Source organism: Danaus plexippus, chromosome 2, assembly GCF_018135715.1.
Source record: "Danaus plexippus chromosome 2, MEX_DaPlex, whole genome shotgun sequence".
In the NCBI taxonomy this organism is placed as follows: domain Eukaryota; kingdom Metazoa; phylum Arthropoda; class Insecta; order Lepidoptera; family Nymphalidae; genus Danaus; species Danaus plexippus.
The window spans coordinates 4,922,589-4,937,398 of NC_083537.1; the positions used below are offsets into that span (position 1 = coordinate 4,922,589).

A 14,810-nucleotide genomic window follows, 5' to 3' on the forward strand; every position below is an offset into this window, starting at 1 on the left:
CCTTTTAATTTTAGAAATGTATCCAGTTATCTCACGACAACAAAGATGGCCATCTTTATCATGGTCTTTAGGTGTCCAACATATTGCAACTACTATGAGCATTTTATTATTTTATACTACATATTGCATAATTTTTCAAAATTAACGATTGTCGGGTATGGCTATAATTGATGAAATACTGATGAATTAGAGTGATTTCGATGTTTTGCCGTTTAACTTTCAAACGTGTCATTGGAGTCCTGGTTATATTATTATCAATAGTCAAGGTAATATTTATAATCACCATGATGTCAGTAAGCACAAAATGGGAGGAAGATACCTTAATACATTTTTTTTATGAAGAATTTTCTCTAAAAATACTTATACCTGAATGACATTTAGTTTTTCGTAAATGTAAAGAAGAATGCAAATTCCGCTTTTACTATATATATATTATGTATACGTATATGCTACGGTGGTGATGAAATTTCTTTATTTAAAATCAATTTTTTCGAAAAAAAAAAGGTAAAATACACAATGATACAAGTTTTTTTTTTATATTTAAGATACAAATTTATATTCACATGGAAAACAAAAAAAAAATTTAAGGCCCCTTGTAACCTACCCTTGTATTTGTAATATAGCTATATATACCTTTATTTGTAACTGTTTTCTGAATATTTGTACCGATAGACTAACTTGACTGAGCTCTGTCGAAATTTTTAAAATTTTGAATATTATAACAAGCATTATGTAAACTCAAATAAAATTAATCAGTTAACTGTTATTCACTTATAAAATAGTAAGTGACTAGTTATACCGAGACAAAACCATAAGACTTGTCTATCTGTCAAAATCGTTGCCATGGTTACCAAACCACAAACAGTGTTGTATAATGTAAAATGGCTATTAATAATTGTTTAAGGGAAATAGTATTGAATTTACCTGAGAATATTATACGGTCTAATGGCAGAATTTCATTTTTTTGGCCAGATTACAAGTGCTAGTAATTTTAGTGAAACCCATTCTTTGTTTTGTCGTTATTCGTTACAAGCCGGTATATCGTGAATATTTTCTTGGATGTGTTACAAACACAAAGGATACTACTATTTACAAATTTATTTTGCTTAAGTGCTAAAAATATATTTCATACGTAACTCTACAGGGCCAAACTGGACTCTTGTATCTGGATTTTCCGAGGGGCAAACTGCTTGCGGGAAAGCCGATTACAAAAAACGTGTAATTTGGGCCCAACATATTGATTTACATTATGTAAGCAGAGGAATGCAAGGTAATTATATATATATATATATATACCATAAAAATATTTTACCTCCTACAAATTACAAAATTATTTTAGTTATATTGAGAGGCAAAGATAGATTCAGCATATAAAAAAATTACAGGTTGGCCTAAGTTAATTGTGCAAGTGAGTTGTCTTGATGAAATAGGACGTTCCTGGGTAGTTGGTTATGGTTCTTCTAGTATCCCAGCTGTTCCTGGATTCCATAGTATAGAAATTCCATGTTGGGTTCCTGCTGCTACTACTATCACTGATAAGTTGAGACAGGATTTTATTGGGGGCTCTAATCAGTTGACAGACACAGATATTATTTACTTAGGAAGTGATAGGTGAGCATTTCAAACAGATTTAAAAAAATATATAATTATGATAATAAATTTACTAATATGAATATTTGTTTAAGGTCTAAACTGAATACTCAGTCAAAAGGAACTGTAAACTTAGATATTTATGTACTTTTAAGAAATTTTGCAAAATTTGGTGTTGAATATAAATGAAAAATGCAGCCTATAGCGTACCTGTGCTTCACTTTACTATCTATACTTATCCAATTTTCTCTTTTGGATTTTATAACTACAAATGATGAAGATGATATTTCCCTTGATAATTTAAAATTAGCCTATAAAAAAAATGAGGAAATATTTGACAAAATAAAGCAAACTCCACATGCACTTTATTATCAAACTGATAAAATTAGATTGCAAGAAAAATCCAATTTAATTTTTCCCTTCAAATATAGTAATGTTACTCTTACTGAGCCTTCATTTCTGAGCTCAACAGAAATTGGTACCACAGTATTTGATTTGCTCTATGATGATAATGTTTCGTCAATAGACGATCACTTCACAAGTGAAACTCCTGTTTCTTCAACTGAATTTGATAATGTTACTGAAATTACTTTGTTTGATAAGAAAACCTCTACGGCAAAACCAGCTGAAGTACCAAAGAAAAGTATGAAGACTAACAAGTGTGACTGTAACTTATTGGTAAGAACATTATAGTTGAAATTTGTTTTATTTTAAAATGAAGTTTTAGCATTTTGAGGTTTTGTAGCATGATGTGTGTGATGTAGGCTGTTGTTGTGATGATGACTGCACAAAAAAAGAGAAAGTAGTATTTGAGAATTGTAATAACAGAAATATAGAAAGATGCGTTCATTGCGATAAATATCAGACTTACATGTGTAAAGATGAAGAAACAAGTGGCTTATATCAAAGTCTATTTTGTATTGACAAAATAAATTTGCCCGAAAAAGCCACAAAAAATAAAAATGTGGTATGTATGATTACACAATAAATTTTAATTTATTTATGTTGAATTAATAATCTAAAAAATTTATTTGTATTTTAGGTTTATTCAACAGATACAGGAAATTTTTACACGTGGCCCAAAAAAGATAAAAACATAGAGATGCCTACTTTTTCAAAGCAATTGTATGTGGCTGGACAAATGATCTGGACCATAACAAATAAAAAGTTGAATATTTTAGGTAAATGGTTTTTAATTATCAAGTTTGTACAGACAAACACATTTCTAGAACTTATTTTGGTAATATACTTAATATTTGATTCCAGAAATTCCTATAATGCAATGTAATAACTATTGTGGTGGCACCAAAGCAATAAAATTTTTGAGAAATGAGGAAATTAAATGCTTAGTAAAATTACAAGATCTCCATATGTTGAATGTCATCAAAAGCTCAGAGGATACCAATATTATCAGTCCTACAGTTACAGCAATTAACAGCACGGTTCTGGTAACACACTAACTTTGATTCTTTTATATAGCATATGAAACAGAACTACTCTCTTCTTTAATTACTCTCCGTTTTTAGAACTGTAGTTCATTTGAATGTGTTAAATGGACACTTTTAATTTGTGATGACAGCGACTGCTTACCATATAATAAGAGTTTGCATGAACCAACATGTTCGGAAAGTTACTGCACCAATATTGCTGTTAAAGTGGATTATTTATTTTATTGCAACGAGTCCGTAATAACGAAAGCAGTGATCAAATTACATGTTACTCGAGTATCAATGAGTCAGCAAGTGGTGAATCAAGAGATAAAAATTAACTTCTACATGACCAACGACTCTATAGATAATGTGGTTCAATTAAGTGGTAACATTGGCTACATAAAAGGGTTGCCCATAATAGCTTCATATTCAATAAACAACCATACAAAAGATTTCTTTAACAATACAGTTCCAAAGAAAAGAGACATTACAGTTCCTATTAATAGAAATGGTGTTTGTTTACTGACAAACATAACTAAAAATATATTAATATTCGGACAAAATAAAAGACTGAAATGCAGACTATTTTTGAAACGAAGCACGAAAATATTTAATGGAACTGATGAATGTCTCAGAATCCAGCATCAAATAAATACATTTTTAGGAGCAAGTAAAAAGTTTTTTATCTCACCTTATGGCAATCCTCATGGAATCGGTGATGAGAAGTGGCTCGGTATGGATGTTCTTAATAACGACGTCATTTATGGCGAGTACCGAGCAAAAAGTTCAAAGTTGCTTTGTTTCAATATAGTGAAGAGCATTTCTTTTGTGTTTGCATTTGCTGATACAGGACAAACAAAGCAAGAAAACCAAATTTTAAATGCTAGAATAGAAGGTAGTGCTGAGAATGTGACATTTGATGTAGAAGACTTATCATTGGTTTTAAGCATAGACACCTACTTCGTTGATGTAAGTGTACCACCAATGGCGGATTTTCCAGAAGCTTCCCATTTAAACATTCGTTTTCCAAAGGACTTAATAAATTTTCCTTCAAATAAGAGCAATTACTTTCAAAGCTATTACTTTTTAATATGTATGAATTTCATGTTATGTTTAATCAAATAAAATAACTTTCATTTTATAACTAATAATTTTTATTTTGCAATAATTTAAACACTTTTATTACTTCTATCACTTTATCTTGGCTTTCACCCTTCTGAGTTGGACCTGTGGTGGCCTGAAAATAAATCCCATTTTATGTTTACACCAAGTCAAAGACCGAGTTATTGAGGTGCGGTTTAATGAAACTAGTTTATATAAAAGAGAATTTAATTTAAACATAGCTGTTCTAAGGAATTATGAGGATCGCTTATAGTACACATCAACCAGATCTAACTCAAGCCACAATATTTGTATATACAATATTTTTACATTGATAACAATTCAATCTGTATGTACTCGATCTTTAAGGAATAATTTGTTCTAACTATAGTAAAACAACAAATTAAAGTTTGTTTACATTTATATACTTCGATAATTGAGGGTCAGCCACATCAAGCAAGTATGTTACAGATGTTCTGCAAAACAAAGATTTAAACAGCAAATGATTGTTGAAGCCTGTTTATATTTAAAACATTATAAGACTATCAAAAGAATTTGTAATATTTAATGTATTTATATTCCAATTATTAATAACAATTTACACTCTGTTCCTTTCATTGTAAGATATCTATTTTCTGTCATCAACATCTGTAACATTCTTTTCTTTGATAAAATTAGAACGGTGCACATTCACGGTCGGAACGTATAAGCGAACAGTTACATCAAGAGGGACGAACAAACGTAAATATATATATTAGGAGGAACAGAAGTCGCTAGAGAGTAGCCGGTAGAAGTGAAATATCTCAGAAGACTCTGAAAAATAGAAGGAATCTACTTATTCTGTGGTAAATACAATGATTACTGACACGAAAATGTGATGCACTGAGAGGAAGTTCACCAGTGATAATACAAAATATGAAAATCAGTCATTACCATTGGCTTTTTCAAAATAATCAACTGATTACTTTTTTAACCTCTGCAAGTTAAAAAATGTTACGTCACGTCCCTCACCACACGCATTAAGTTTTGGTCACAAGAAACTATCACAGAGATTGTTGAGCAGACAATATTATAAGACGAGTTATTATATATAATTATGAATGTGTGTGTATGTTATACCTATGCGACGTATGTGTAGACCTTGCGGTCGTCGGGAGTGCGCGCGAGGTATTCCCGTTCTATGAGACCCTCAATACGTTTCTTGATCACGACGGGAGACGGGAGGAACCGCACGCGGAGCTGTTCCGTGACCTCCGCCACAAGTAATGTGTGCTGGAAAATTCATGAACAACAAATTTAGTATAATAATTATGGTCCATTAAAAATTTGTAACACCCTGTATAACACATACCGCCATTTTCTTCCTGGCCTTCATGATCCTCACAATGGCTGCCTCTATTTCGTGTTTCCGGTCCTCGTCCACCTTGTTGCGTGTCTCGCGACGCTCCGGCTCCGATTCACCTTTCGCTGCTACTGTCTGAATCTTAACTCTGTGGACATATAATACCAGTAATACTCAAGTTTCTAGGACACGTGTCCTACAAACTTGACGACGTAGATTTAGGACGTAGATTTTTTTATATACGTAATAGAAATGGCTTTTTGCCACAATTCCTACTTTTAGTTCCAAAAACCCCAGATTGTTCGATTATCAAAATACAGAGGTTTGGTTTGTTTCATAAGTGATGTCGATTTTCATGTCTCTAATTCTATGAAAAGTACAATTGTTTTACTTTCTTCTAATCGTTCTCACTTTGTTTTTTAAGGACGCATTACGTTTTTATAATAAATAGTACAGAGTGTATCATTATGAAACTAGTTTATTGTTTAGCCGCGGCGGCAAGGAAAATATGGGAAATTGAAGTGGAAGAGACGTTCACTAAATGGACGACACAGCGTTGTTACTTTCGATAAATTTGTATTTTCTAAAAATCACAAACATGGACCAGTACGGACATTTAGTCCGGACCTCGTGCCGTCAGACTACTATTTATCCAGATCTTTTCTTTCGGACCTGTAGTTTAATCGTGAAAAAGAAACCAAAAGTGTATACTGAAAACGCACAGCCACAATTTGTTGCTTGAACATTAAGGCTTTCTCAATATATGATTATTCAATAACCAAAATGAATACTGGACTGAACAATATTAACGAGACATCCATTAAAGCAAGCCATACAGATTTGTGTAATAATGTGACAGTGCAATTTCCCTTACAACTTACATAAGGTGCATTTCTCTGATGAACCGTATAATATATATATATGACGTTATTTTACTCACCTATGTAACTTGGAGGTGAAGGCATCGTTTACGTAGAACTGGTGCGACGGTTCGATCTCCTTGGTCTTGGGATGTTTGATCAGAACGCGCTGTGTCGGTTTCCCCATCGCTAGTGACTGTAATGCTCTTACCAAATCTTTTTCAGGGATGTCAGTCTCGTTCAGGATTTCCTGCGAATAAAGTGCATTATATACTTTGAGATGCGAATTATTTCACAGTTCAACCTAAAGAGACATCTCCGAAGATTATAAATATATACACTTGGCATATCTGTATGTTAATATATGGTAGTATATTACCTCGTAGGTGAGTCGTTCGCGTTTATTGAACAGTAGCAGCACGCACATCTGGAAGGTGGACACTTGTATGATGTGCCTGCGGACGGCGGCGGGGGCGGCGGGGGCGGAGGGCGGGGAGCGGGGCGGACTGCCGGTAGAGGGCGCGCGGAACGTCGCGTGGAGGTCCGCACTACCCAGCTGAGGCTGTAGGGACAACTGACGACCGGAGTGCTTTGCGAGATAGAACCTGCGATAATATATAACGAAGTGGTAATTCATATATGTACATACTAGTTTATACTACAACACGCCAGAATATACTTTATTAAAATAAAAAAATTTGCGTGGCAATCTGAATACAAAGTGTCTATAGATTATTTCTTTCATTGATCTTCGCACATGTTGATATCTACTTAGTTCATTAAATATGGATTTAAATCATGTACATGGAAATGTAATTTATAAAATTGTCTTAATTAAAGAAAATAATTAAGAAGCTTCGTTATAGACAACATTATCATGACATAAAATTAAGATTTTCGTATACACATAATCCCGACGTTTTGGTTCCTTTGCAGCAATCGTCATCGAGAGCAGACGAGATGAGAACTATCATGACATTATAAATTGCATCAAGAAGTGATAAAAAATTAAATCAATCTATTTTTCGTTTCTTAATCATGACTACAAAGTACCTCTATAAGTAAATATCCTAATATTTACTTATAGAATGATTTAGTACACTAATTCATATATTCTAATGGAGTATATATTATAACGATAACTCACGATCTGAACACGTCGAATGCACTCCTCGGCGCCGTGGGTATGTTACACTTGGGCGTCGCGCTCTGCGTCGGCCAGAAACCAGTCGTTAACACACGCACGGACAGATCCACGCCGTGCAAGTTGTTCTGTGACGAATGGAAGTAAGTATCAAGTATATTATTACAATCATCATAGATATTAACGGACTAGTCTTGTGTCACATCTTCGCCGCGGAACAAGGCACATACAAATTTGTAAAGTAATAAAACACATTCACCCCTGATTGAAGCACATGCTCTTTGAACTCTTCCATAATAGTATTGGAGACTGTCATGTCTTTGAACATTCCTTCCAGCTTTGATGTGAATTGACATCCGCACTCAGTCTGAAATGCAAATAGCACATATTTTGAGCAATAATTTGGATACCAAAACGTAGAATTTGTTACAAAAAAGATGAAGACGAAGTAAATTATTCTAGGTGACTACATTAGTTACGGCTAACGCTGGTGGCGATGCAGGGTCTATGGGATTCTATAAAATCCTGCTTAAAGTCCGGTCTGCAAAATTCTTTACACATTTATGGCGTATCAACAAAAAAAAAAAAAAATATCCCGACTTTAAGCAAGATTTCAAAATGATAATCTGCAAAGTAAAACTTTGGACACTTACAAAAAATGTCCCAGAAAATTGGTAAAGAATTTTGCAGGATTGTTTGGATGGTCGGTTGTATGGAATTCACTGATCGCTCATTGGATTATCTATTTGTGAGACATCACCTATTATACAGTGAAAATCTCTTGGCTCCACGTCTTTAATTAAGCCTTCATTCTGGGAATGGTATCAGATCAGAATATACTCAATGTCGTTTTTTTTTAAATTTATTTTTAAATTATTAACTAATTCAGTGCCAGCAACGGCAGTGATATTTTTTGTAGCATGTTGGCAATCAAGTAGCATGAAATATTGGAAATACTTGGACATAAGATAAACATACAAATATATTTTTTTATTTATAAAATAATATATATTAATTTACAATATTGTGATCCTTAGTGACATGTCCATAAGGATCAAAATTCTGAAGAATTTTAAGTACTTTAAATAGAATAATATATTTATATCTCCGTGGTAGATTTTTATTTTTTTAATAGCATACCTTCAGTTTAGAGATCATGTTTTTCTCGCTGTCATCTGAGACAGATTTATTGAGCAACAAACGTTTGGCCAGATGCTGTTTGTAGTAACGCTCAAACACGTCTTTCTCTTGAAGGAAACGGAAAAGCACCATCGTTTTGTCCAGGACTGCCTCTATTTCTTGTTCACTCATCTATGTGGTCATTTTTTTTAAATAGTATTAATAACCTTTTATAGAGCAGTATTTTTATTAATTAACAAAATTTTGCTTAAAAGAGCTTAAGACTGTGATAAAATTATAGATTTTTTATTGATATTCAAAATTATCAAGCATATACTGTTATAATATTTGATGCATGTAAGCTAAAAATGTCACGACTTTTGATTATTACCTTAAAACCTATTTGCTTATTCAATAGAAACTCTTCATGTTCAATGGGATATATAATGGAAAAATTGCTTGACATTACAAGGTCCATTATAAAATTATAAAGTACTTACGCCTTTTTCGCCTTTCTTGAGTTTACCATCAATGAATAATGATAGGAACTCCGGGGATTTGTTGTTCAGGTTGAGGAAGTATTCAAAGTCTGAAGCAATCATGTGTTTAAATATCTTATCATTGTTAAACGAGTTGTGGAGGAAGTGGTCGAATCTATCTTTAAGGTCGAGTAGGTTCTGGAACAAGAGAAAAAGTACTTGAGTATTGGGTTGAGAAATAGAAGCCTATGTTGTGATGTTAAAACCATCGTGCCATTTAGACAACATATTCTTACAAGCCCTTTAAGGCTAAGCCTTATAACAAATAATATCATAATATTTAAAATATAATTATTTTAATGTTCAGATTAAAATCTGTTTTACAGCAAAGGTCGGATTTTACGGTCGAAATAATCGATAGAGACCTTGAAGCAGTGTTTGCTTTAAAATATTCATTGCCAGTATCAATAGAGGGCGTTGGTTATTCTGATCATATAAATAATCTCATATGAGACAGACTTCAAAGGCTTCAACTTCAATGGCGTACGTATTACCTGCACGTATGCTATGGCATTAGTGTTGCTATGCGTGTCAGTGACGAGGGCGCGGCCTTGCTCCCTGAGGTGTGCTGACACGGCGTCCGCTACAGTGCGCAGGCCCTCGTCCACACGGGACAATAACTTGTACATACAGGCCAACTCCACTGTGCGAGTGTGCATCAACATATGAACAACACCAGAGTTCTCCATCTGCGGTTACAATCATAGCGTAAATTAAATTATTGTTATTGACAATCATAAACTAGCTGCAATTCGCGACTCCGACCGCTTTGTTTATTATATTAATGTAGTTTTCCTACATGATTAGCTCTTCAAATAGGTAGCCCATAAAATGCGACTCTTTAGAATCACTTTATACGAAACTGAATTTTGCTTTTATTTTTTTAAATAACAGAAGTGTACAAGAAAGTTTTCAATTATAATAGACATCTATCTAGTGATTTGATACGCGACCAGCTTTCCTTAAACGTTTTTCCTCTGAGAAGTAGATACTCATTACCATGACGTCAGCCACATCCGAAGCTTTTGGTTACGGTTTCCTTATACCTCAACAATGGTCTTTATATGTCTCTCTATGAGCTCGTGTTCGAGGACGGCCACTATCCGCGGCTCAGTGCTCTCGTCCAGGTAGTGCCGCGCACGCTCCGCCTCCTCACTGATGCGGGCCTCCACACGGGCTATGTACACCGCCGCGCTGTTCTCAGCTAGGAACTTTTGAGATTCCATCTGTGATATGAAATGAAGTTATTTAAAAGGATATAATGATACTAAATCAAATTATAGTTTTTGAGTAATCGCAAACAAATATACGTGCTAATGATATCATTAACGCAAATATATTGATATTAATTTAAACAATTGTGTTTACATCCTTATTTGACTTTCAGATGTAATAGTCAAAAGAGTACCCTATAAAATTCAGAGGACTGATGCAGGAAGGGCTTCTCAAAGTCCTCTTCGTAGACGGTGCGCGAGTTGATGCCGACCACCATGAGCATTTGGCAGGCGTTCCTTATGGCGAGACGGTCCACGACCTCACCGCGACGCTCACGAGCAACCAGCTCTAGAAGGGTCTGGCGCAGGTGGTCACGGATGCAACCGTAGCGGGCAACCTGACATACATAACACACACCATGAACCCAAATATTAAAAGCATATAGAATTGTATCCAAAATTGGTTTAAAAAACAGTTCTGATGCATTAGACTGAAAATGTTTGAATTCTCACTCAATTACATTTATCAGTTATGTTGCATGAACAGAAGTAAGTGTGGCATTAAAGCAGTATATGAAAAAAACATACACATTGAATTGGGCTCCTTTTATAACTAAATTCTATTTTCAAAATAATTAAACAAACGACTTACATGTTAAGACATAGAAAATATAAAATAATAGCAATAGCTAATTATGTATACTTATGGTGAGGGTACTTGTCATCTAATCTTATATTTCATAAAAATTGAAGAAATTAAGTTGAAATGTCTAAAATTACATTATATAAATTAATATTTGTTGTAGTGGAGTGTATCAATATATTTCTCACCTGGTCCCTGAATATAATGAGTCCCAAGTTATAAACATTATCTACATCATTCTGCTGTACGTAAACTCTATCCATGTACATGAGTATGTCGCGTATCATGACCATACTGGTTTGGTGATCGGTCCAAGCATTGTTTAATGTCTGGAGAAACCCATTGTGGAGCGCCTGAAGGACATCTTCACGAACCTTTACAACAAAACATCCATTTATTTACAACAATCTATATAAACATAATTTTAATGTATATGTAAGATTGTATCAACAAACAAAATCCTCCAACCATAAGGTTGCCTAATAAAAAACACCATTTTGTCAAATAATTTATAAAGTTGTCCAATAAGTCCACCTTTTCTTTTGTATTTTTTTTTTAAACTGCTTTATTTTATTTTTTTGTTGACACCAAAATATATAATCATAATAATAGGTTGCTAATCACAATGTTTAATGTAATGGAAACAATAATTGTAATAGAAATGATTGTGACAACAGTTTTATATAAGTACACATATGAATTAAGAAAGTTAGAACAAAGATTAAATAATAATAACTACCTTTGTCTCAAGGTGATGTGTAACAACTTCTTTTAATCCTGTATAAAGTCTTTCTCCATGTTTGTGAAGAACCATGGTGTATGCATTTCTATAAAGCTCCTCAAATGAAAGCCCCGAGTTATTTTTCTTTTGTATTTCTTGTATTGCATTCTTAAGTAAACTCCATATGCGCTCCACATATTTCTCATCCATAGTCATCTACAAAAGTAATTTCAGTATGTCACACACATTTAAGCAATAGTAATTAAAATCTATCTCTTTGTATGAAAACAATTGTATCATTATAAGTTATTAGTTCTATTTTTAATAAACACAATAAATACGAACCCATGTGTCTGGGTACATTTGGTAATATGGCTCTGAATAATTCCATACTTGAAATTTCCGTGTCATGGTTAATATTTAAACTAGCAAATTATTGAATAAACATTGTAGCAAACAATAACAAAAATAAAAAATATATATATATACTGTACAAAGTTGTTACAAATGATTATTTTAAATTAATTTTTATTCTTGTCAAATTAAATAATATTGACATATTGAAAACTGAAATTTTGTTCTAAACTGAAATAACAATGTTTCTAATTTCAAACAAGTGTCGGTTAATGTAAACTTGCCATATCTATTACAATTAAAATCTAATCTGAAGGAATATACTAAATACATGAATAAAAAGTTGGCAGCTGTGTTTGTTTAATATAATCTATAAATATCATACAAAATTTGAAAAAAAGACTATATTGACATTTTATATTAAATTTAGGATCATATATAGTAACAAGTTTTTTATTTGAACAGATAAGGAATATTTTCAGAGGCTTCTTTTTTTATGCATAAGTTTAATATAAAACTTAAAAAATTAATACGAAATCCTGTCTACGGTTACGGGGTAGCTAGATATTTTTAATGCTAGGTATACAGTATACTATATATACGGTATAACAATATTTGAGTAAAAGAAATATGTCATGAAGATATACCACAAAGTATGTTCATTTATAATATTAAGCCAGGTTTTAAGGAAAAAAGATGCTTAACTATACAATTTATATACATACATAGATTTCACTCAAAAATATATGTATTTTTAAGTAATACTAAGAATCCACCAAATGAAAAGGCAAGAATATTAAAAGAGACTAAACTAACATTCCACTATTATGTTAGAGGCGGTCTTAATATTTAGTGTATTACAATATGAATACATAATGTCATATTTATGTTTATTTAAAACATTTTCATAGCAATCTGACTCAGTTTGACCAAAAAATTTATAAAATGTTAGTGATAAAACATATATAGCAATGAACATTTTTAAAACTTAATAATAATAAAATATAATGATATTCTATATTTTTTTTATTATGGAAAAATATAAAATTAATACTATTCCTAGTTCAACAATTTGTGTGGTAAATTGTTGTATGATAATCTGTAATACATATATACATAAATTTGTTTCAATACAGAGGTTGTACCAACAATGTCATATTTGTTTTACAATAACAAATGATACATAGACATTACTGATTGTAACGATATTGGTATCGTATGTTTATATCGTAATAATAATTATATTTTCACGTGTAACAAACACTTACGGGGAAAGCTCGGATCCTCATTTTGCCAGGTTTATCTTTAGGTAAAGTACTCTTCATCATTGCGGCAACGTATCTGTTAACTAATGCACTAAATAAAACTCTGAACTTCTATGTTATTTCATTTGCAGTCGCAATAATACTTCATTGTTACTTTTACATTCACATCTGAAATCAAAAATGTTGTTTTACTTCTTGCAAACGCAAACGTCATTCATGATTAAATACAGCACTCACATCTAGTTGACCATTATAACGTATAAAGGAAATATCAATTTGATACTTTTTAAGAATCTTATATTTATTATAGCTAGTAACGTATTTAAAATGATGCAAAAAATATACATAGAAATTAAATAGTTATGACAAAATATGAAGATGTCTCTTTCTCTGTTGTGAAGTTTATTTCAATCTACCTCAGCGCCACTTGTTATTATCATACAAATTTTAAAAAGATTTAGAACTTACGTATAAATGTATCTTATTACCACTATTAACTTTAGAATTATTCGCAATACATTAACATTTAAAGAACATGTATTTTTTACTTGAGTATAATTCTCGAATCTCGATTGTTTTATTTAATTTTTATTCTTTCTTAAAACCACAGATGTCGAGCATATATAGATTATTAACAGCAAATCCAAAGACAATTTATTTTTCTCCAACTACATAAAACATAATTTAAAAAAATACCATTTTAATTCTTTATATAATTAATCAATTTATGTTTAAATTAATATAAAATTATTTTTAAGAAACAAATATTTTTAAGGGGTAAAAGTGATAACTAAGGAAAACCATTTTGTTGTAAGTAGATAATAGATGTCACTATTTATAGACAAAATATTATTTTTTAACCTATTTGTTACAAAAACAAACACAACAAAAATGGATTAATCTTTTTATTAGAATCTTTAAATTTCGTAATAGTATAATTTTAAGCTTGACATTTACTATAATGTAAGTGACTTGTCCACCTTTTTCAAGATTATAATTTTTTATTTACATTGTAGATAATAAAAGAACACCCAACATATTTTTATTTTGTTGCACATACCATATATATTTTTGATCTTTAGTGAACCCCTGGAAATACTTTTATTGTGCGAGCTAACGTCGATTCCAGTTAAGTTTCTTGGAGTCTAACAAAAACTCTTTAAGGCAATTCATAGTCTGAAGTAGGTATGAAGAATACTTCATACTGAGATGAAATATCACAATGTTACGATGGAATAACATACCTCAATTGTTTAAAAAATAAAGAATTGGTAGTCTCTTATTGGCCAATAGGCGCTTCTTAGTGTAAATTTTTAGGGCGCACTTTCTTTTAAGCTTGGGTTATACTTATTGCCTCGTTATGTTTTTGCCAAAGCTCAATAGCCCAAAGTCCAAATATAAATAGCATTTATAATTAGCTACTAATATATGTTAATTATTATCATACGAAACATTACGTATAAAAATATTTTTTTTTGAAAAAAGATA

At 31.9% G+C, this 14,810-nt stretch overlaps 3 protein-coding genes across 9 annotated transcripts; 2 read left to right on the forward strand and 1 right to left on the reverse strand.

Annotated features, from left to right (window-relative positions):
- The first annotated feature begins 805 nt into the window (after window positions 1-805).
- On the forward strand, window positions 806-1,779 carry LOC116765349 (B9 domain-containing protein 2). The gene is made up of 4 exons (XM_032654806.2): window positions 806-1,036; window positions 1,145-1,270; window positions 1,386-1,611; window positions 1,686-1,779. The coding sequence occupies exons 1-4, from the start codon at window positions 946-948 to the stop codon at window positions 1,777-1,779; spliced, it is 537 nt and encodes a 178-aa protein (XP_032510697.2). The 5' UTR covers window positions 806-945.
- Window positions 1,757-4,171, forward strand: LOC116765348 (tectonic-1-like). Its single transcript, XM_032654805.2, has 5 exons — window positions 1,757-2,268; window positions 2,336-2,557; window positions 2,633-2,771; window positions 2,857-3,038; window positions 3,117-4,171. Exons 1-5 carry the CDS (start codon window positions 1,783-1,785, stop codon window positions 4,143-4,145), a joined length of 2,058 nt encoding a protein of 685 aa, XP_032510696.2. The 5' UTR covers window positions 1,757-1,782; the 3' UTR covers window positions 4,146-4,171.
- Window positions 4,152-13,946, reverse strand: LOC116765346 (cullin-3). Of its 7 annotated transcripts, none has more exons than XR_004353170.2 (16): window positions 12,049-12,235; window positions 11,722-11,919; window positions 11,171-11,356; window positions 10,534-10,737; window positions 10,172-10,351; window positions 9,620-9,814; window positions 9,087-9,263; window positions 8,608-8,778; window positions 7,727-7,834; window positions 7,471-7,595; window positions 6,703-6,928; window positions 6,404-6,573; window positions 5,473-5,611; window positions 5,241-5,393; window positions 4,540-4,597; window positions 4,152-4,257 (listed from the first exon to the last, which is right to left on the reverse strand). XR_004353170.2 is itself a non-coding variant. In XM_061522823.1 (16 exons), exons 2-15 carry the CDS (start codon window positions 13,383-13,385, stop codon window positions 5,241-5,243), a joined length of 2,292 nt encoding a protein of 763 aa, XP_061378807.1. In that variant the 5' UTR covers window positions 13,386-13,490; window positions 13,791-13,946; the 3' UTR covers window positions 4,152-4,934. The 7 variants fall into 7 exon arrangements, 5 of the variants coding, with proteins under 5 accessions (XP_061378807.1, XP_061378813.1, XP_032510692.2 ...); XR_009752904.1 differs by having other exon boundaries at window positions 4,540-4,934; window positions 12,049-12,234; XM_061522823.1 differs by lacking the exon at window positions 12,049-12,235 and adding exons at window positions 13,326-13,490; window positions 13,791-13,946 and having other exon boundaries at window positions 4,152-4,934.
- Between the last annotated feature and the right edge of the window lie 864 nt (window positions 13,947-14,810).

Coding starts and splice junctions, on each gene's coding strand:
- LOC116765346 (XM_032654801.2), bottom strand. CDS start 12,114: ATGACACGGAAATTTCAAGTATGGAATTATTCAGAGCCATATTACCAA. Junction 10,352..10,533: donor AGTCCTCTGAATTTTATAGG/GTACTCTTTTGA, acceptor TTCATATCACAG/ATGGAATCTCAAAAGTTCCT. Junction 7,596..7,726: donor AGCATGTGCTTCAATCAGGG/GTGAATGTGTTT, acceptor CATTCGTCACAG/AACAACTTGCACGGCGTGGA.
- LOC116765348 (XM_032654805.2), top strand. CDS start 1,783: ATGCAGCCTATAGCGTACCTGTGCTTCACTTTACTATCTATACTTATC. Junction 2,558..2,632: donor CCACAAAAAATAAAAATGTG/GTATGTATGATT, acceptor TTTGTATTTTAG/GTTTATTCAACAGATACAGG. Junction 3,039..3,116: donor CAATTAACAGCACGGTTCTG/GTAACACACTAA, acceptor CTCCGTTTTTAG/AACTGTAGTTCATTTGAATG.
- LOC116765349 (XM_032654806.2), top strand. CDS start 946: ATGGCAGAATTTCATTTTTTTGGCCAGATTACAAGTGCTAGTAATTTT. Junction 1,037..1,144: donor TCGTTATTCGTTACAAGCCG/GTATATCGTGAA, acceptor GTAACTCTACAG/GGCCAAACTGGACTCTTGTA. Junction 1,612..1,685: donor ATTTACTTAGGAAGTGATAG/GTGAGCATTTCA, acceptor TATTTGTTTAAG/GTCTAAACTGAATACTCAGT.